The 21454-nt window shown below is 46.6% G+C and overlaps 2 protein-coding genes across 2 annotated transcripts; both read left to right on the top strand.

The window, feature by feature from the left end:
• Nucleotides 1-1850: 1850 nt before the first annotated feature.
• Nucleotides 1851-7189, top strand: irak1 (interleukin-1 receptor-associated kinase 1). Its single transcript, XM_068330807.1, has 13 exons — nt 1851-2096; nt 2741-2908; nt 2977-3123; nt 3209-3300; nt 3387-3551; nt 3885-3949; nt 4033-4144; nt 4231-4352; nt 4506-4719; nt 4901-4969; nt 5140-5322; nt 5493-6078; nt 6671-7189. Exons 1-13 carry the CDS (start codon nt 1985-1987, stop codon nt 6751-6753), a joined length of 2118 nt encoding a protein of 705 aa, XP_068186908.1. The 5' UTR covers nt 1851-1984; the 3' UTR covers nt 6754-7189.
• Nucleotides 7190-8593: 1404 nt separating this feature from the next.
• Nucleotides 8594-20753, top strand: hcfc1b (host cell factor C1b). Its single transcript, XM_068343204.1, has 33 exons — nt 8594-8730; nt 10256-10461; nt 11174-11322; nt 11473-11633; nt 11716-11918; nt 12057-12141; nt 12249-12355; nt 12444-12623; nt 12759-13079; nt 13254-13402; nt 13578-13766; nt 14121-14348; nt 15423-15536; nt 15619-15817; nt 15896-16014; nt 16106-16235; nt 16314-16426; nt 16508-16661; nt 16753-16844; nt 16918-17001; nt 17311-17394; nt 17468-17551; nt 17625-17691; nt 17785-17924; nt 18011-18193; nt 18281-18464; nt 18570-18701; nt 18775-18977; nt 19083-19196; nt 19376-19561; nt 19645-19942; nt 20121-20172; nt 20273-20753. The coding sequence occupies exons 2-33, from the start codon at nt 10281-10283 to the stop codon at nt 20310-20312; spliced, it is 4725 nt and encodes a 1574-aa protein (XP_068199305.1). The 5' UTR covers nt 8594-8730; nt 10256-10280; the 3' UTR covers nt 20313-20753.
• Nucleotides 20754-21454: the final 701 nt, after the last annotated feature.

The following is a 21454-nucleotide window of genomic DNA, read 5'->3' as shown; positions in this document are numbered from 1 at the left end:
GGTTACAGGGAGAAGAGATCAAGAAGGTGGAGGATTTTAAGTACTTAGGGTCAACAGTCCAGAGCAATGGAGAGTCTGGAAAAGAGGTGAAGAAGCGTGTACAGGCAGGATGGAACGGGTGGAGGAAAGTGTCAGGTGTGATGTGTGATAGAAGAGTTTCAGCTAAAATGAAAGGAAAGGTGTACAAAACTGTGGTGAGACCAGCGATGTTGTTTGGTCTAGAGACAGTGTCACTGAGGAAAAGACAGGAGACAGAGCTGGAGGTAGCAGAGATGAAGATGCTGAGGTTCTCTCTGGGAGTGACCAGGAAGGATAGGATCAGGAATGAGTACGTCAGAGGGACAGCACATGTTATAGGTTTTGGAGAATAAGTCAGAGAGGCCAGACTGAGATAGTTTAGACATGTCCAGAGGAGAGATAGTGAATATATTGGTAGAAGGATGCAGAGTTTTGAACTGCCAGGCCGGAGGCCTAGAGGAAGACCAAAGAGGAGGTTTATGGATGTAGTGAAAGAGGACATGAAGGTACTGTAGTTGGTGTGAGAGAAGAGGATGCAAAGGACAGGGCTAGATGGAGGCAATTGATTTGCTGTGGCGACCCCTGAAGGGAAAAGCCGAAAGGAAAAGAAGATGTTCTAGGGGTGTTTCTACTAAATTAAATAGATAGATAGATAGATAGATAGATAGATAGATAGATAGATAGATAGATAGATAGATAGATAGATAGATAGATAGATAGATAGATAGATAGATAGATAGATAGATAGATAGATAGATAGATACTTTATTAATCCCGGAGGAAATTGCATATATCCACTGCTCAGGCATTACTTAACAAATAATACTGGATAAACACCAGGAGAAAAGGAAACACTGACATCACAGGACATGCCACAAGACATACATTACACTAACAGACAGGCACATGCAGCACTAACAGGACTTATATACTAAACTATAACTAAAAATATAAACAGTATAAAATTTAAAAATATTACAGTATTAAAATATAAACAGTATAAAATAAAATCTAAACAGTATAAAATTGAATTAAAATATAAAAACAGTATAAAAAGTAAATAAATAAATTTTATATATATATATATACAACAGTATAAAATTAAATTTAAATTAAATTAAATGACAGCAATTGAACATCAAATAAAAATTCTAGAGGACTGACGTTTAGTCTATTAAACCGTTATATGGAAAACAGAAAAATGTTAATAATAGATAAACATTTACCTGTATTTTAACTCCACAGACCTCCGCTGATTCAGGACGATCTGAAGCTGGTATCTCTGCTTCATATGGCAAAAAAAAAAAAAACAGAGCAGTGATTTCCTCATAGTGACGTCATAATATTGTGTGCGTGAGAGCAGAGCATAATGATACACCATAACACAAACTGGAAAGCAGATGTTGTGCACACTCATGACCATTATTTCCTATATTGTGAAACATTATGGTTCCTCTGTTCCTCTGTTCGTGGTTTTAGGTGTCATCTTTCTTTCATGACCCTTAAACGATGCAATGACATCATACGTTTCTCCGTTAAAAGTTTAAGAGTTTTCTTATTTGTACTGTTTGTACATGTTCACAGTTTTCTGTTCTTAAGAAATAAAAAGTTTGTCCAAAACTTAAAACTTGTGTGTTTGTACTTGCCTTTATTGAATGAACTTTATTTTTTTATTTTCTTCCATGTTATGTCCCGTTTTTTTTAACTCTTGCTCGACAAATAAAAACTTAACGAGCTTCGCATGACGTCACACTGCGGCTTTTATTTTGGTGGGTACTTTTCAACCAAAGCTCTTATTGCATTGGACTTGACTGCGCAGAAGCGGAAGCAGCGGAGCGGTGAAGTACGTGATTCGGCTGGGAGTGTTTGTCAAACTTCAGGCGTACCTGTCTGCTCTGTGGCGGTGGACCGGGCAGCTCCGTGTCCCGGTCTCAACAGACCCAGTTCACCTGTTAGCTTCAGAAAAATGTCGCTCAGGGACCGGGACGGACCGTTTCTTTACGACTTGCCGCCTGCCGTCCTGTGGGACTTCTGCCAGGTCATGGACGGACTGTCGGACCGGGACTGGACCCGCTTCGGTGAGTCAGTTCCCGAACCAGGATTAGGTCTGCTGCTGGCTAACATGACCACATCAACGGGGGTCTGTCTGCGTGTTCTTTTACTTACCTGTTTGCTTTTGTTTATTTACCTGTCTGATTACCTGAGTACTATTTCTTGAAAGAGCTTTATTGAATAAGTCAGACTTATTCTGACAGACTTTCTCATTTTCACTTGATTTGGTTCTATAAAGTCAGGTCGTGATGGTTTTAAGGTCAGTACCCATGGGAACTGTTTGTTTTTTATCAACTCTGTTTACTACTATTAAACATTAAATACAGTCTGGTTATATTGTTGGGTTAGGGTTAGTTCCTATCCAGTCTAGTCCCTGTTGCGGGGCCCCAGGTGACAGGAGGGGTTCTGGTTTGGGTTGATGTTCTGATTGGTCTCACTCAGCCGGTGTTCTGAGGAGAACCAGGAGGTTGTGTCCGTATGGATGCTGTCTGGTTCGTGGTCTGCTTGGGGTCTGGTGGTCACATGAGGTCGTGGGATGAGCTGCTCTTCCTGTAGAGTTTGGACCGGCTGGGGTCTTTTTTTAACGGATGGACTGTGGTGGTGGGACAAGGAGGGACGTTTTCCCTGGGACATAGTTCGTGAACCGGTTGCTGTTGATCTTCTGTCGTAGCCTCCGAGGTCCTCCAGGATCAAACCGCCATCCGATTGGCTCTGAGAAGAGAGACGCGGACGGACTGGGTGATGAACCAATGGGAGAACAGGAAGGGTCGCGTCAAAGATCTGGTGCACCTGTTGGAGCATCTGCAGCTGCTCCGCCCTCGCGACATCATTCTGGCATGTGAGTTTCCTGACCTCCGATGACGTCTGATGACCTTTGATACACCTGCTGACTTTTTCTCTTTGCAGGGGTGTCCAATCAGACACCTGCCTTCCCTTTTCCTCCTCCTGTTGCTGCTGCTGCTGCTGCGCATCCTCCTCAGTCCAGGTTTGACCCCCCTCCCAAATTAGGTCTTGCCCCATCCACATTGCTCGCCTGGAATGTGACCGCAACAGGTAACACACACACACACACACAGATATTTTCCTGACTAATGTGATGATAAATTTTTTTTTTTTAATTATAATTTCCAATTTTAAGTTGATAAAGGAGGAGGAAGACCCCTCCCCAGACCGGCCCCACCCCCCTCCAGTCTGCAGTCTGACATCGGCCAATCGGTACAGGTACCCCAGGTAGTACACACAAACACACACACACACACACACTTAAATGTTGTCTAGACTGATTTAATAACAGCCATGATGATGTCATCCCTCAGCCCCCCCCAGAGTGCAGCGGGGGGGTGATGTGCTGGTCATATGAGGAGGTGCGAGCAGGGACACAGGGCTTCTCCCCCTCCCTGCAGGTGGGCGAGGGGGGGTTTGGTGTCGTGTACAGAGTGACCATGAGGAACACCGACTGCGCTGTCAAGAGACTCAAAGAGGTCAGCCAATCACAACATAGTTCAGACACAATATCCTGAGAGCAGCTTCAAATCGCTGGTCGTAGCTAACGTTAGCTTATCAGCTGTCATTGCTAACGATAGTATTAATATTAGCTGTCAAAGCTAAAGGTAGCTAATTTAACACAGAAGCATCACAAATGAACATAAGAGATATATGAGATAAAATGTAGCTAATGTTAGCTAACATTAGGGATGACAGCTAATGTAAGGTATTACAACTGATGTGAGTGATTGGGCAGTGATTTTTGTGTGTGTGTGTGTGTGTGTGGCTGACAGGAAGTGGATTGTGATTGGTCCATGTTGTTGTTGTAGGACTCCCTCCTGGATTTGTCCCTGCTGAGGGAGAGCTTTAAGACCGAAGTGGACCAACTGTCAAAGTGAGCGTCTGCCACCACACACAGAACATCTAGTCCACTTCCTGTGGACTATGGAATCATGGGATTCTGTTCTTCATGTTCAGGTTCAGACATCCAAACATCATAGAACTGCTGGGTTTCAGTGAAGGACAAGGATCAGTTTGTCTCATCTACAGCTACATGGAAAACCAATCGCTGGAGGATCAGCTGCACAACGTAAACACAATTCATACATACTCTGATATAAACACACACAGATGTGTGTGTGTGTTTGTGTTTTTATTAGTTGTGTGTGTTTCCAGGGCCGTGGCTTCCTGTCCTGGTCTCAGAGAGTAGACATCATTAAAGGAGCATCAACAGCTCTGCAATTCCTTCACTGTCCACCAGAGGGACAAACGGCACTGGTCCATGGAGACGTGAAGAGGTCAGCTGAATGTCTGTCGAGAAAGGAATCACACTGTTGATTATAACAGATTATGTCCAGTGATCTTTAAATCCTTGAAACTGCACATGTGACTGGATCAGTGAAGGGTTGCGTGATGGTGCTGAGCTGAGCGCCATCTCTCTTTCCCCGCAGCTCAAACATCCTGCTGGACCGTCACCTGGTGGCGAAGCTAGCAGACTTCGGTCTGGCTCGCTGTGCGTCTCGCTGCTCGTCGGGACACTCGATGTCTCAAACGGCGTCGGTGGGGAAAACATCGCATGTTAGAGGAACGCTGCCATACCTTCCTGAAGACTACCTGCGGAACCGACGGCTCGGGCCCGCCGTGGACGTCTACAGCTTTGGAGTGGTGAGACACCTCAATGGAACTGGACCCTGGTTCTGATCCTAGTCCAGATCATCCCATCTACACGTGACCGTTGTTCTAACCCCAGTCCTGAACATGACTCATCTGGTTTTCTAGCTAGCGCTGACCTCATCTCTTGTTTCTGTTGTTCACCAGTCAGTGATGTCACATGTTTTTGTTTCAGGTGTTGTTGGAGGTTCTGACTGGACGTCGAGCTCTGGAGAAAGATGGGAAGTCAGAAGAAAGATACTTGGTAGAGCACGAACGCACGCACGCACGCACACACACACACACACACACACACACACACACACACACCTTCATCTTAGAAGAAAAATCAGTGTTATCTGATCACGTCCTCAAAGATTTAAAACACGTTCCTGGTTCAGTCCTGACGTTCTGGCTCTGTTTGTGATTGTTTAGAAGAACTTGGGGGATGAAGTTGAGGAAAGTCCAGGCGGTTCATCTGCAGCGTCTTGGAGGAAACATCTGGATCAGCGGCTGATCACAGGTCAGTCTGCAGAACCCTCCGGCTGGATGGAGACGGTGGCTCTGGCCTGCAGGTGTCTGGACAAGCATGGGAGGAAGAGGCCGGCCATGACAAAGGTCAGCCTGTGTTTCTGTTTGTCGTCACATTTTACACCTTTGGATCCGACAGGGAGGAGGGAGGGTAGACACATGCTCATTCCTAGGGTAAGGTGAGACACACCTGGTTTGTAGAGGGTTTGTACCTGTGACTAATTCAGGGATGAAAACAAACCCTCCTCTCCTTTCAGGTGTTCGACAAACTTCAGGACGTGGACAACATTGTAAAGAAGACCAGCTCCTGCTTCCCCACTCAGTCCTCACCCAGACAACCCCACCCACACCCACTGGACTCCAGTGTTGAAGCTCTCACTCAACAACTGTCCAAACTGGAACCCCTGGAAGACACCTACAAGTCCTCCCAGTCGTCATCGTCCTCTTCCTTCTGCTTCCTCAACCCTCCTCACCCCCTACTTTCCTCCTCGTCCTCCTCTACCTCTTCCTCCACCTTCCATTCAGTGTTTGCTGGCCCCTGTGAAACTGATGAGAGCAGAGGCTTCTCCCAGTACGACCTCCAGTTCAAATCGAATGGAACCAGTTCCAGATCTCTGTCTCCATCTGCCAGAGTCCAAATTCATGGCCCAACTGGTACAGCAGACTCCCAGTCCAGCCACCCATCTGTCCCTACTGAGGACCAGTACAACACCCCCTCCCCAAATGACAGCACCAATGACAGTAGAGGGCAGATGGGAACAGGAGTCACAGCAGGAGTCTGTGGCATCCCAGAATCTCTCTCCCCTGTAGAGTTATTACGCTCATCGTCCACGAGACCCTCAGGTATGGAAGCACTGAAAGACCAGACCAGTTTTTAGCTGGTTCCTGGTTCGGGTTGCAGAACCTGCATGTTTTCATCCTGATCCTTTAGTCTCAGTCCACAGGAGGTTGATAGGATCAGTATCTGATAAAAAAAAACCCATTTGGACTGATTCAGAATGCAGCTCTGTAGAAAGTTTCAGTTTAAGGAAAGTGTCCGGACGTGGATCTTGTTCTAATTGGCTGATTTATTTTGAACCACGCACACCAGGCCAGGCTTCTGACCTGTTTAAAGTTTGACAATGGGTAGAGATAGTTTTATGCTGAAGACTGAGCGCCAAATACCCTGAAGAACCTTCAGTCGAACCAGCCATTTAGATAGTTCTGTTAGGTGAACACAGACGGTGTTCCGTCCCTAATAATGAATCCTTTCAATGCTGGCGTCAGGGATCAATAATTCAAAGATAGTTTCCTTCTGCTCTTGAGCCAGGGACCATTTTGGGTCTGGACCACTCAGAAACCGGTGACCCCAGTACAGTTCTGCTGCGTCGGTTGCGGTCTGGAGTTACTTCTAGATCTGGGGTCTTATTTCCTGTCTGTATTCCTGTCCCACCAGGTGGAGGAAGCAGCTGTGAGGAGTCAAGGGGACCGGAGGAGAGTGACGACCTTGATTTTCTTCCTCCTTCTGAAAACGACTGATCGGTCCAGCCCAGACTGGTTGACTGGTAGAGCAGGTCATTCGACCAGTAAAGGACCTGAGACGGCCAAGGAGGACCAGTTCTTCCAGCACGAGTCAAACATTTTACTCACTGAGAAACACCTGAAGTATGACGTCATAGTCTCGATGACATCACAACAGCTTGCGAGGTCAGACCGTTTCCTCACATCTGATCTCACCTGCAAACCTTCGTTGTTTCTAGTTTTCACGGATTGTAAAATATGAATGTGTCATTTTTGCATTTCTCAGTTCTTAGGATGTATTTCATATTTTTGTTGTTTTTCACATGATATCCATATTTAACTAGCTTTATTAATATGATTCATTTTAATGATCATTGTTTGACTGTGAAAAAGAAAATCTTGTGACCAATGACCAAAAGTGTTTGATCGCCTACTAAATAAAATATTAAATCAGTTTTTATTTTCATGGGTTTTCACTCACAGTAACCTGCGAACACTCGAGGTCGGGAACAAGACCTGGACATACTTAAACACAAGCAGTCATTTAGGGTTGGGGTTGGTTTTAATCAAAGGGACTTATGGACCACTGAGAGAGCTTCTATACATTTAGCATTGATACAACATATTTGTTAATTTTATTTGGATCTTCTGTTGCCACTAAACATATGACACATTATTTACGTGGTTCTTATTGTAGTTCTACATCAGTGGTTCTGGGTCCCTGATTAATTGAGGTTGAATGCTGGCAAAATCAGAGAGATGATGTTCGGCTTCAGGAAGAAGAGGAGTACGCCACAACCAATACACATCCTGGGAGAGGTTGTACAGGAGGTGGAGGACTACAAGTACCTGGGCATGAAGTTTAACAACAGATTGGACTGGAAATCCAACACAGACGCTGTCTACAAGAAGGGGATGAACAGACTCTACTTCCTGAGGAAGCTGAGATCCTTCAGTGTATGCAGTAAGATATTGAAGATATTCTGTCTGTTGTGGCCAGTGTGCTCTTCATGGCGTGGTCTGCTGGGGGAGCAGCTGCGGAGCCAGCGATACCAACAGACTACACAAGCTGATCAGGAAGGCTGGCTCTGTGATTGCCTTTCAGTAAGTCCTGTGTATTGCCACAGAGGTCCACACCTATTAACAACTTTATACTTGCCATGCTAGGGTATTATTATTGTTGTTAATATTTTTATTATTCCCTTTCCCCTTACATCTTAATTTTTTTTCAATCTATATTTTCCCCGTTTCTGTTTCTTCTGTGTGTCTGAATGCTGCTGCAACATTCAATCTTCCCAGTTTCAAATATAAAGTATATCTTAACTGTTTCTTATACTGGTCTGTCATATGACTAGAAGAAGAAGTACACTTTATTGATCCCCATAGGAAAATTATTATGTTTTCACTCATGGGTAGTAATCATGTATATATGTTATTTTTAGTACAGGCCCCTATGTAGCTCTCAATATTTTGTTTGTGACTACAATTTAATTGCTTGTCGAGAGTAACACCCCATCAACATCCATATTGTGTATTTATATATGAAAAAATATGTAAGTTTAATAGTTATTCTATTTGTAGAATAACTATAAAACTAATAGTGAGAATGTAATCCAGATTCTTGGGGCAGGTTTCCCTGAGCTGGAAACTGCATAATGACAGGTATATAATCGGGGGACTGTATCAATATTATGGAGACACTTAACTATTTATTTGTCTTATTGATCTGAGTGCTGCTGTGTGATTCTATCTGAATTGTCCAGTTCCATAAAACATGGAAAGTAAATAAATTTGTTTAAATACAAGTAAGTGTTGTTTGTGTTTGTCCTCCAGGCGGCGCTGTTAACAGCCAGGGACTCTGAGAAAGATGGCGTCTTCCTGAACGGCATGAGAAGATGTACATATGTTGTTTATTCACGTTTAAGTTGTCTGGATTTATTCGTTTTAGTTTAGCACCGATACTCAGAATTTGGCCATAACATACACCATTCACCAGTAAGTATTGTGTAAAGGATAAAACGCTACTCGCTATTTTTACTCATTATTGCAGCGGCTAACGGTCCTCCTGTGCCGCCATGTTTGTTGATGGCAGGGACTTCTCGCTTCGCCAATGCAAAACAAACATTAGCACTAGTCGCTTCATTAATAAAAGCAATTTTTGCCAATTCATTCCCACTGTTGCGTTTGATTGTGCCACGTTTGTCATACAGAGAACAAAACGTCGGTTCGGTTTTATAATTTCCTTTCTCGTCACCGAGCTGCTAATCAATACTAACAATAGCAGCGCTTCTTCACCCACAAATGCTAAGTAGCCTTTTAGAAGCGCTAGCGTGGAAGAGTGGTATTGAAAGTAGACATATAAACCTCACTAAAATAGAGATTCGTTAACTAGTTACAGTAACTTATCGATAATACGTGTATGCACAAAACAGGAAGGCGGGTTATTTAAGGAGCCCACAGAGCTAAACGTGAACAAGCGTTAGCCTAGCATCATTTTCGCTGTGTTCATAAACCCTTAACCCTGAGGCGAGTTGGCCGATATTTTCGTGGCTGCTAAAGAATCACAGCGTTCTTTCCATGTTTGGTTTTATTAATCAAACTACATTTTAAATGGGGAAAAAAAATGAATAAAATACGTGAGTGATGTTCTGTGTCAGCTTGCTGTTTGTTAGCCATTAAACTTGGTGTTTCATCTGTTTTAACCAGCAAGTTCTGTCGCTGTTATGCAGGGTGATTGAATGTTAACACGTGTAAGTTAGAAGATCAAAAGATCATGAATGGTTAAATATCGAGAAGAAAACGCGATTTGCCTTAAGCAAATCACCCGCAGTTTTATTTATCGTTTACGATCTCTCGTATAAGTGTTTGCCGATATTAGCATGGCTACTGCTAGCTAGCAGTAAACAACACTAGGTATTCATGATGCAGCTGTGTTCCTGTGGCGACTCGGCGGGGAGTTAGCCTCTTAGCCTCTACCATTTCCAACAGTTGCTGTGCTGCTTGCTGTTAGCATCAAGATGGCGGCTTCCTTCCTGATCCACAAACCCCTGCTCTGCGTACCTACCAATGGCTTTTTTTGCATCGAATGTAATCTTAGCGGGTGCATGGAACTGTAGACCACAGTGATCACCCAGAGCTGGGTCTGTTTGTTTACTTCTGTTCGTCTGAGAAGCTACCGGCGGCTTTCTACCGACCCTACGCGGCGCTCACCAGGCTAAAATGGCGGACTAGCTACTGCAGGCTCCGGGCCGGCTAGCATCACATTGACACATTGCGGATTGTAACCAGAGGAGCAGATTTTATTTCTGATACGAAACTGCTCAAAATTTCTGCCTCCGAAACGATCTGATCACATTCTCGGCTGAAATATTCAAATCCCGTTTAGAAGGCCTGCTAGCTGCATAGTGGCTAAACCCATGTAGCCGGCTACTTAGCATAATCGTGCTAACCCTGAACCACAACCAGTGAGTACATTTCTAACAACCTGTGATTGAATTTGGATATTTCCTTCCTCATTGAGGACCGACAACGTGAACGGGAGTATCATGACAACAGAACAAACAGGTCCCTCAGTGCTCCAACCCCGATGGAAGCGAGTCCTGGGCTGGACCGGCCCAGTTCCGCGGCCCCGACATGGACACAGAGCCGTGACGATCAAGGAGCTAATGGTGGTGTTTGGCGGAGGGAACGAGGGGATCGTGGATGAGCTGCACGTCTACAATACAGGTACTGCTCAGCTGGTGATCCATGTCTTTATTCAGTATAAAGTTAAGGACATTATGTCACGCTATGAAGTGACAATAGATGTGTTATGTAAGATTGTGTTGGAGCTAACTGTAAATAGCCTCTTAGCATTACCTTCACGTCTGATAACACCCTGTTAGATTAGCTTCCACATGATAACGCGCTAGCGTCTGCGTCCTATGCTAAAGGCTAGTGTAACCCTAACCGCTAAGCTAACTGAACAAGTGTGGGACGCGCTGAAAAATGGCGCGTTTTTACTGAAAACATTGGGGACGTCACAGGGACACGCCCCTTTCTGCTGCTGCGGATATGAAGGAAAAAGCGCCCAAAACTTTAATAATAAACGTTTATCGGCATCATTATGGATCTAATTTGATGTTTAACTTGATTTAATTTAAGAATTAAATCATTTAATTGAAGTTTTGTTTATTGTTTTTTGGTTCACAAAAAATTAAAGAAGAATATCAAATGATTTTTGTGAAAAAATTTTTTTTAATTATCATACTTGTATAGTTAAAAAATGACTTCACTGTTGTTGAGTTTCCATAGCTTAACACACTGTTAACGTCATCAGGTCAGCTGATCATTCAAAGCACAGAGTGTGATATAAAGGTCTGTCATGGAGGAAGTATGTGTGCTTTTTGTGTTTGTTTCTGCTTGTAAAATGAGGACATGCTGTTTTCTCCCCCCACAGCTACCAACCAATGGTTCATCCCAGCTGTGCGGGGGGATATCCCACCCGGCTGCGCCGCCTATGGCTTTGTGTGTGATGGGACGAGGCTGTTGGTGTTTGGAGGGATGGTGGAATACGGCAAATACAGCAACGACCTCTACGAGCTGCAGGTCGGTGATGTCACGAAATGGGGTGGGGCCTCAGGGCGCCGATAATGAATTTAAAGTTAGGATGGCAAAGACCGTCCTAACAGAAATATGTTGAGTGACAGATCCACTCCCATCCTAAGATCATATATGAAGTGTCGATGTCCCCTTCAGGCAAGTCGTTGGGAGTGGAAGTGCCTGAAGGCCAAGGCTCCAAAGAAGGGCCCGCCCCCCTGCCCCCGCCTCGGACACAGCTTCTCCCTGATTGGCAATTCTTGCTACCTGTTTGGAGGACTAGCCAATGACAGTGAAGATCCCAAGAACAATATCCCCAGGTAGGAACTGTTTTTTTTTTTTTTTTTTTTCTAGAGTGCAGAAAGTTCAGGTTTAACATGGTGATACACCTTGTCCTGTCAGGTACCTGAATGATCTGTACTGTCTGGAGCTGAGGCCTGGCTCCAGTGTGGTGGGCTGGGAGATCCCTGTGACATCAGGTCAGCCGCCGCCGCCCAGAGAGAGTCACACAGCTGTGGTGACAAGCGGTCGCGCTGCCAACAGGCTGATCATCTATGGAGGGATGAGCGGCTGCAGACTCGGGGACCTGTGGGTGCTCGACATAGGTGAGACAATCAGAGATGGCAGCTAATGTGTCCCATGTTTTCACCTCTGCTGCTACAGTTATGTGATGAAATTGCAATGTTTCACCAATACATGAGACACTAAACCTTAGATTGGTTCCTGTTCTGATGATGTCACAGATTCTCTGATGTGGAGCAAACCTTCCCTCGGTGGGATTTCTCCCCTCCCTCGAAGTCTACATTCAGCAACTACCATCAAGAATAAGTAACACTGCCAGCCTCTAATATAACATATAAATAACATATAAATAACACACATGTTGTTAATGGATGTGTTAGTGTGTGATGTCCTGAACTCTCACCCGTCTGCAGGATGTACGTGTTCGGGGGATGGGTCCCTCTGGTGATGGATGATGTCAAGGTGGCGACACATGAAAAGGAATGGAAGTGTACCAACACACTGGCCTGTCTCAACCTCGGTATAGGCACACACACATGCACACATGAACGTGCACAGACACACACACACACACACACACACCTGTCTGACCACCTGTCTGTCTGTAGAGACGATGTGTTGGGAGACAGTCCTGATGGACAGCCTGGAGGAGAACCTCCCCAGAGCTCGCGCGGGTCACTGCAGCGTGGCCATCAACTCCAGACTCTACATCTGGAGCGGTAGAGACGGATACAGGAAGGCCTGGAACAACCAGGTGTGCTGCAAGGACCTCTGGTACCTGGAGACAGGTAGTGCTGATGTCATCAACTGAGTGTCTGAGGAATGAATGGACACCAGACACAGGTCACCTGGTCAACAGGGTAACACCTGTCTGTCTGCTCTGATGTTACCTGTCTCACTGACCGTGTCTCATTCGTCCTCAGAGCGTCCCTGCGCTCCTTCCCGGGTGCAACTGGTCCGGGCCAACACGTCGTCTCTGGAGGTGAGCTGGGGGCCGTCGCAGACCGCCGACACCTACCTGCTGCAGGTGCAGAAGTACGACATTCCCGCCGCATCGGCAGCCACTCCCACTGCCTCTGGCCACGCCCCCACCGCTGCAGCTGGAGGTAGTTTCCAGAAGAGCCCCGCTCCTGCCGCTATGACACCAGCCAACCAGACTGTCCCATTGTCTGGCATCACTCTCGTCCCCTCCCCCACATCCTCTATACCTGGCATCCCATTGGCTACTGCTGCCAAAGCACCTGGTAGGTTTACACATCTGTTCAGGTAGGATGAAAGTTGAAAGGGCCATATATATTAATTAATGGGCTCTGTGTGTGTGTGTGTGTGTGTGTGTGTGTGTGTGTGTGTGTGTGTGTGTGTGTGTGTGTGTGTGTGTGTGTGTGTGTGTGTGTGTGTGTGTGTGTGTGTGTGCGCAGCAATCCTCAGAGTATCAGCTGCTCCGAATACAACAGGCGGAGCCTCCATTGTCACAGTGAGACAGGCCTTGCCAAAGTCTCCGGTTGCCGTGTCGACTCTTCCTGCAGGTGTTCGCATGGTGGTACCTGCTCAGGCCAGTCAGGGGACGGTAAGGAGAACTTTTCGACCCCTTTCCTCAACTCGGTGTTCATTTGTGTTTTTCTAGAGTTGTGATTTAAGTTCTGAACTCTAGAGGTGATCACCGCGCCAAAGCAGCATTTGCGTTGTGATAATGTGGTTGTCAGCCATTTAACCCTGGTTTCACAACTGCTTCCTGCTTTCAGCCGATAGGCAGCAGTCCTCAGATGAGCGGCATGGCGGCGTTGGCAGCAGCAGCTGCAGCGACTCAGAAGATTCCCCCGCCCACAGCGACGGTGCTGAACGTCCCCGCTGGAGCAACAATCGTCAAGACGGTGGCTGTTAGCCCAGGATCCAGCAGCCTGCCAGTCAAAGTGGCCTCTCCGATTACTATGGTATGGACAGAACACAGCTGTGGTGCTGGTAGTGATGTCAGGGAACTATTACTACATAATGTTTACAATCAGATTTATTGATCAAGGAACAGGTCTTTACAGATACTTAAGACCAAGTCCAGATAATTATCTCTCAATATAATATGAGTAATATATATATAATATCTACAGGAAATGGTTGTCTTGGTTTCCTATATAATACTATAAGTATTATAAGTGGTTCTGGAGAACTTTCGGTCTGACCTGCTTCCTCTTTCGTGGTGAAACAACTTTTCGTTAAACCATTTCAATCCATAAGGTTTAGACTCTGGCATTAGCATGTTTGATGGTAAACGTCTGCCCTCTCTGCGTCAGGTGACCAACCCGGCCACTCGTATGCTGAAAACTGCTGCTGCTCAATTGGGTGGAACTTCAGTAGTCTCCTCCCCTGGGACCCCCAGCCGACCAATCATCACAGTCCATAAGTCCGGGACGGTGACGGTGTCCCAGCAAGCTCAGGTGGTCACCACAGTGGTGGGTGGAGTTACTAAGACCATCACGCTCGTGAACAGTCCACTCAGTGTGGGAGGAGGCGGCACTCTGGTGAGTGATGTTAACTTCTGAGCTACCTATATTATATAAATTGTCTCATAAATTTTAATGCTCATATCAAAAATACGGTTAAAAGTGGATTTTATCATCTAAAGAACATTGCCAGGGTAAGACCATTTTTATCTCGAACCAATACAGAGACACTAATGCATGCTTTTATTACTTGTAGAATTGATTACTGCAACGCTCTTCTTTCTGGTCTTTCCAAAAAAAGCACTACTCCATTACAACATCTACAAAACTCAGCTGCATAAATTCTGACGAGGACCAGAAAGAGAGCACACATTACACAAATTTTTAAGTCTCTGCACTGGTTACCTGTACGCTTCAGAATCGATTTTAAGATCCTTTTAATGGTTTTTAAATCTCTTAATGGTCTTGGTCCTAATAATTTTATCTGATTTGCTTTTAACATATACACCCTCTAGATCTCTCAGGTCTTCAGGCACTGCTCTTTTAATTACTCCAAAAGTTTTAACTGAAACATATGGGGAGGCCTCCTTTTACCACTACGGCCCACGTTTGTGGAACAGCTTGCCTGAGGACCTGAGGAAAACAAAGTCTGTGGACATTTTCAAAAGCAAACTTAAGACCCACCTTTTTAACTTGGCTTTTAACTGAAAATATATTTATCTTTTTATTTATTTATTTTCTTTAGAATAATACTTTTAACTTTTAGTCTACCTTGTGTGTGTGTTGGGGATGAGGGGCGGATTTTTCCTTTGTGAACTGTTTTTATTTTGTTTTTATGTAAAGCACTTTGGGCTACACACTCTGTATGAAAAGTGCTTTATAAATGAAGTTTGATTGATTGATTGATTGATTGATTGATTAGCCTGCTGGTGAAGCTAACTCCTGCACTAGGCTATTGGAGAAGCTAACATTGATATTAGCCTTATATTGATATTAGTCTTGACCTCTAGCTCGCCAATCACAAATGAAATAAGGTGGCGGTTGTCATGGACTCAGACCATCTTGTATGAACAATTTATGAACAAAATGTTTTTGATGTCATCAAGGAACTTTGTAGTTTACCGGGTGACATCACTCCTCTGTCTGTTTCAGCTGAGTAGCCTTGGTAACCTGGGGAAGGTGGTGTCAATGGTTCAGACCAAGCCTGTTCAGAGTGGAGGGATTACTGTTCAGGCTGGGAGCAGTCCAGTAACTCAGATCCTGCAGGTACTGTATATGGAAACCACCCCCACCCCACCCCATGACGACACCTGAAAGAGATATTAACACCCTCCTCGTTTTTTGTCAGACAAAGGGTGCCCTCCCAGCTGGGACCATCTTGAAGTTAGTGACGTCAGCAGAAGGTAAACAGACCACCATCCTCAGCAGCGCACAGGCCGGATCCACATCAGCCAAGTCCACCATCCTGGGCATCTCCCCAGGACCCTCCAAACCCGGGACCACCATCATCAAGACCATCCCAGTGTCTGCTCTGCAGGGGGTGACAGGTACAGATGAACGCACACTCGTGCACCTGAGCTTCTCTGTGTCATAACGGTTGACTGAGTGAAGCTCCTCCCCTCCAGGTGCTAACAGTCCAATCACCATCCTCGCCAACAAGCTGATGACACCAGGGGGCGCTGGGAAAATCGTTACCACAGTCCCCAAAATCACTGCAGCTGCTGGCCAGCAGGGCCTCACACAGGTGACATTCAGACATCACACCTGGGTCATGAAACAACCCATAATCCCACTTGGTATGATCATGTGATCACCTCACTTGTTTCTGTGTCCAGGTGGTGTTGAAGGGTGCTCCGGGAACACCTGGTACCATTCTCAGGACTGTCCCCATGGGTGGAGTCAGACTGGTGTCACCTGTCACCAAAAAGCCCACAGTCGCAACGCTGGTCGTCAAGACAACCACAGGTAAACGGTGATGGCATGGACTTTGGCTGTAGCTCACCCACTGTGAGTCAACATCCATCAGTATGTTGTTTTTTGCAGGTATGTCCACTGCTTCTTTGGCCACGCCCGTCACCACCATGGCAACCATCGCTACTCTGACCAGCCAGGTTGCCACAGCAACTGCTGGAGCAGCAGCATCAGGTCCCAAACAGGTGAAGAGACTGACTAGCATTCTTGTGGGGCTGCTGTTAGGTTTGTGTGCAGTGCGTTAGTAACGCCGCCTGTGTCTTCAGGTGACTTTGATCACGACTCCCAGCGGTGCTGAGGCTCAGCCGCTGGTCCAGGATCTGCCCGTCACCATCATGGCTTCTCCTACATCAGAAGAACCTACAAGTAGTACAACAACTACTACTACTACAGGAGAGGCAGGAGATGCTGCAGCTACAGGTACAGAAATATACTAACATAGATAGATGTACACCTACATAGACAACCGATCGTTCTACCTTCATTATGTATGCTGATGATGTCACTGCAGTGACACTGGTATGCTCCAACCCACCATGTGAGACCCATGAGACCGGAACCACCAACACCGCCACCACAGCAGGAGCTGGGGGAGTCAGACAGGTGAGACGGGACACAAGTGGTCAGTGATTGGTTGAAGCTGCGCGACACTGAGCTCTGAGAATTAATCCTCCAGGTGTGTTCCAACCCACCGTGTGAGACACATGAAACCGGGACCACCAACACCACCACCACAGCAGGAGCTGGGGGAGTCAGACAGGTGAGACGGGACACAAGTGATCACCTATCTCTATTGTATTTTTTTTCCATCCAACTGGTCAAGGTGGATGACTGCCCTCCAGAGTTTGGGTCCTGCCTGGGGTTTCTTCCTCAATGAGGAAGTTTTTCCCCACCGCTGTCGCTTATGCCTGCTCTGGAGGTTCTGTTGGGTTTCTGTGTCTGTTAAAGCGAATGGAAATTTTTGCTGATGTGATTAATTGCTTTACAAATAAAAACTGATTGATTCATTGATTGATCAGTGATTGGTTGAAGCAGTGCGGGACTGAGCTCTGAATTCTTTATCTTCCAGCTGTGTTCCAACCCGCCATGTGAGACCCATGAGACTGGGACCACCAACACCGCCACCACAGCAGGAGCTGGGGGTGTCAGACAGGTGAGTCAGGACACAAGTGGTCAGTGATTGGTTGAAGCTGTGTGGGACTGAGCTCTAAGCGTTTGCCTTCCAGGTATGCTCCAACCCACCATGTGAGACACACGAGACCGGGACCACCAACACCGCCACCACAGCAGGAGCTGGGGGTGTCAGACAGGTGAGTCAGGACACAAGTGGTCAGTGATTGGTTGAAGCTGTGTGGGACTGAGCTCTAAGCGTTTGCCTTCCAGGTATGCTCCAACCCACCATGTGAGACACACGAGACCGGGACCACCAACACTGCCACCACAGCTACAGGTAAGAGGAAGACATTTTCAGAATGATCCAGGTGACCAGATACTCCGCTGACAGCACTGGTGTGACATCACTTCCTGTCCTGTCTGTATTAAGCTCAGCAGGGTGCCGATGGTCTCCAGGGAGACTCGTCAGACTCTTCCTCTTCTGAGCCCACTTCCTCCACCTTACCCGCTCAAAGCAGAGCTGTAACCATGGTTACACAGGCTACACCCACACCTGGACCATCCATACCTGTAAGAGACACACATGTTCATGACATCTGAGTCATCATCATCACACGAATCCCATGACTCCCTCTGTCGTTATTGTCTCTATACAGGAGATCTCATCATTGGTAGGAGAGGGCAGGGCAGAATCTTCAGAGGCGGAGTCTGTTGTCATGGTGACTGCAGCAGCCGAGGGGGAGGAGCTTATGCAGACAAACAGTGAATCAGAGCATGTGATGACATCAGAAGCATCAGTATTACAGGTTCACGTAGAGGGCAGCGGGCCAGCGGCAAAGGTAGACACACACACACACACACACACACACACACACACACACTCCAAAATTCACACTGAGATGACCAATCTCTTCCCCCTTGCTTAGATTGACTCAGACAGCAGCCCCCCCCAAGAGCTGATGTCACCAGAAGGTGGTGAGACACTCTCCGGGGCAACGACCCTGATGGTGACGGGGCTGACCTCGGATCAACTGAGTGCTACAATGGCAACAGAGGAGGACGTTCAGCAGGCAACTATACAGGCAGTCCTGCAGGCAGCTGGTCACATGGGTAAGACGATGAAGCTCTATGATGTCAGTGATGACATCACAGGGGGTTTGAGCCAATCTGCATCCTTTAAAATGGCAGAACCTAGACCGCTGTTTGTCTCCACAGAAGGTTCAGAGGACCAGTCCATCCCCATCATTCTGACCCCACAGGAACTGGCAGCTCTGGTCCAACAGCAGCAGCAGCTGCAGGATGTTGGCAGCCAAGCAGAACCAGTACCACAACACGAGCTGCCTACAGGTAGACCGGTGTCAGGATACAGTCACAGAAACGTGGGTCGTCTGTTTTTCTAATCCAGTTCTGTGTCTCCCAGAGGGCCTTGCTCCAGCAGACAGCCTGAACGACCCAGCAGCAGAAAGTAACGGACACGAGCTGACGCCATCAGCAGTGACGAGCGCCGTGGCCCGATTGGCCAGTACTTTTGGCCCTGCCCCTTCTCTGACAGCCACCCCAGCCAAGAGTCAAGCGGCTACCACGCTCACTGAGGTGTCCAACGGCATCACAGCAACTGCAGCGGTGAGGGAGACAGCAGCAGAGTGCAGGAAGACACTAGCAACAAGCTAACAGCGTGTGTGTGTGCGTGTGTGTGTGTGTGTGTGTGTGTGTGTGTGTGCTTCACAGAAGCAAGCGAAGTCATCAATGAAGGACGGTCAGTGGTACGACGTCGGAATCGTCAAAGTGACCAACATGGTGGTCACACATTATTACATCCCCTATGACGACAGCTCAGTTGATGTAAGAATACTAAAAAAATGTGTGACCTAGAGCCATTAAGGGGGCGGGGCTTCGCTGCGATCAGGTTAAGAGTCATTCTGACCCAATCCTGACGGAGTTCCACCACGTTAAGAGGGCTCATCCGTTTACTCACGTGTAACGGCTGTTGACCAGCGGATTAATGATGTGTCCGCCTGCAGGACGACTCGGGTGCGGTTCCGGACTACAGTCAGATGAGGAAGGTGGAGCTTCAGCCAGGAACCGCCTACAAGTTCCGAGTGGCAGGGATCAACATCTGCGGCCGCGGAGCATTCTCAGACGTTTCGGCGTTTAAAACGTGTCTTCCTGGTTTCCCTGGAGCTCCATGCGCCATCAAGATCAGCAAGGTGAGACCACAGATGAGAACGCTGAGACTCCAGACTCATCCTATTGAGACTTGTCCTTGAGTTCTTTGACTCTGATCCTGTAGAACCTGGACGGAGCTCAGCTCACCTGGGAACCTCCTGCGGTCACATCAGGAAAAATCACTGAATACTCTGTGTACCTGGCCATCCAGTCCAGCCAGACCACCTCTGCTTCAGGCTCCGGTCCGGCCCAGCTGGCCTTCATGAGGGTTTACTGTGGTCCAAACCCATCCTGCCTGGTCCAGGCCTCCAGTCTTTCCAATGCTCACATTGACTACACCACCAAGCCTGCTATCATCTTCCGCATCGCTGCCCGAAATCAGAAGGGCTACGGGCCAGCCACGCAGGTCCGGTGGCTACAAGGTGAGGCTAACACAGACTCTCTGACATGCTAAGGGGTGTCCAAACTTTTTGGAAGGTGGGCCATATTGGATAACGTGAATGTGAGGGCAAACGGTCAAAGACGCACCTACATATTGTGTTAATTACTTTTATGAAGTTACCAAATGTAAGCAAACATGTCTTTGGTGTGTCCTTTTAGAGAAAGAGTCAAGTAAAGCATCCGTGAAGAGAGTCGCAACATCTCCTGATTTGTAAGAGTTGATTCAGTTACCTGTATGACATCATTATTACATCACCGCAGAATCAGCTAACCTTGGAATCTTGCTTCTCCTTTAATTTTGTCTTCCTCAGTAAACCTGTTGGACCAAAGAAGTTTAGAACTGACCAATAGAGGGAGCAGAAGCTCTAATGTAGACTGTGGTTGGATGTCTGCGGCTCCGCCCTGCAGCTGGTGTCCGTAACAATGAAAAGGAGAAGGATGTCCTGTCAAAATAAAGTTGTCCTCAGATGGAAGCAAAGTTGAAGCTCATTACATGTAGCTATAGCTCTCTCTCCCTCCTCCTCTCTGAGGTCAGCGCCCTCAGTGGGATGGAGTCTCTACTGTAAATAACATTTTGTAGCATCAAAATATTTAGCTTTTCCTTTTTATAAACATCTGTAAGAAAATAATTATGTCTTCTGTGGTTTCTTCTGTTGTTGGCCGTGGTGAGTTAACCCATTGGTCGAATTGTTCAATCAGGAAGCAGATGATTTTTCAGCTGTTTGTGAATATTCTCTGGAACAATAAAGATTTTTAGAACATTTTTTACAGAGCGTGTGGAGTCAAATCTCATCAGGCCTTTTTTTTTTGGTGGGTGGGGTTTTGTGACTTGATGTCAGATTTCCTGAGGTGTTGTACGACCACACAGTTAAATTAGTGATGTTCTGATATTTACTGTCTTACCGTCTTCAAATTAAAAGACTAGGCTTTTAATAAAAAGTTGGTTCATCGTTTTTAAAGCTTTTGTTTTTAAGATACCGTCGTGAGATCCTTGGTGGAGTAGCAGAACTACAGTGTACCAGCGGTCTTAGTTTCATCATGTGACTCCAGGACCATGAAAAATTGCCCAAGACTTGAGATCACATCAATATGACTGATTTTGATTAATTTAATCTTTTACCACACCGTTCCACCCAGAATCGTGTCATCTGCGGATGTTTCAGCCCCAAGTCCCGCCCACCACCAGGCCCCTAAAACCAGCCCCGCCCACACAATCAACCCCCTGAAGTCTAGTCCCACCCACCACCAAAACCCCCACCTCCACTCCTTTGCAGGTGTTCCCCTCGACCATCCAACATAGAGCAACCCTCAGGTGTTGGGGGAGTTCAACGCCTGATCAGTCGTCTTGACAGGTGCAGCGCCACCTGCTGGTAATAGGAAGAAGAACCTGCTGTTACCATGAGTTCTCTGGCAGCAACTGCTGTAGATGAACTCCATCTCACGTGATGTAATCAATATATTGATTTAAATTCCTTGAAACCACTGTCACTGTT

This window comes from Antennarius striatus, chromosome 2, assembly GCF_040054535.1.
Source record: "Antennarius striatus isolate MH-2024 chromosome 2, ASM4005453v1, whole genome shotgun sequence".
Taxonomy (NCBI): Eukaryota; Metazoa; Chordata; class Actinopteri; order Lophiiformes; family Antennariidae; genus Antennarius; species Antennarius striatus.
This window is presented reverse-complemented; position numbering and strand designations above follow the sequence as displayed.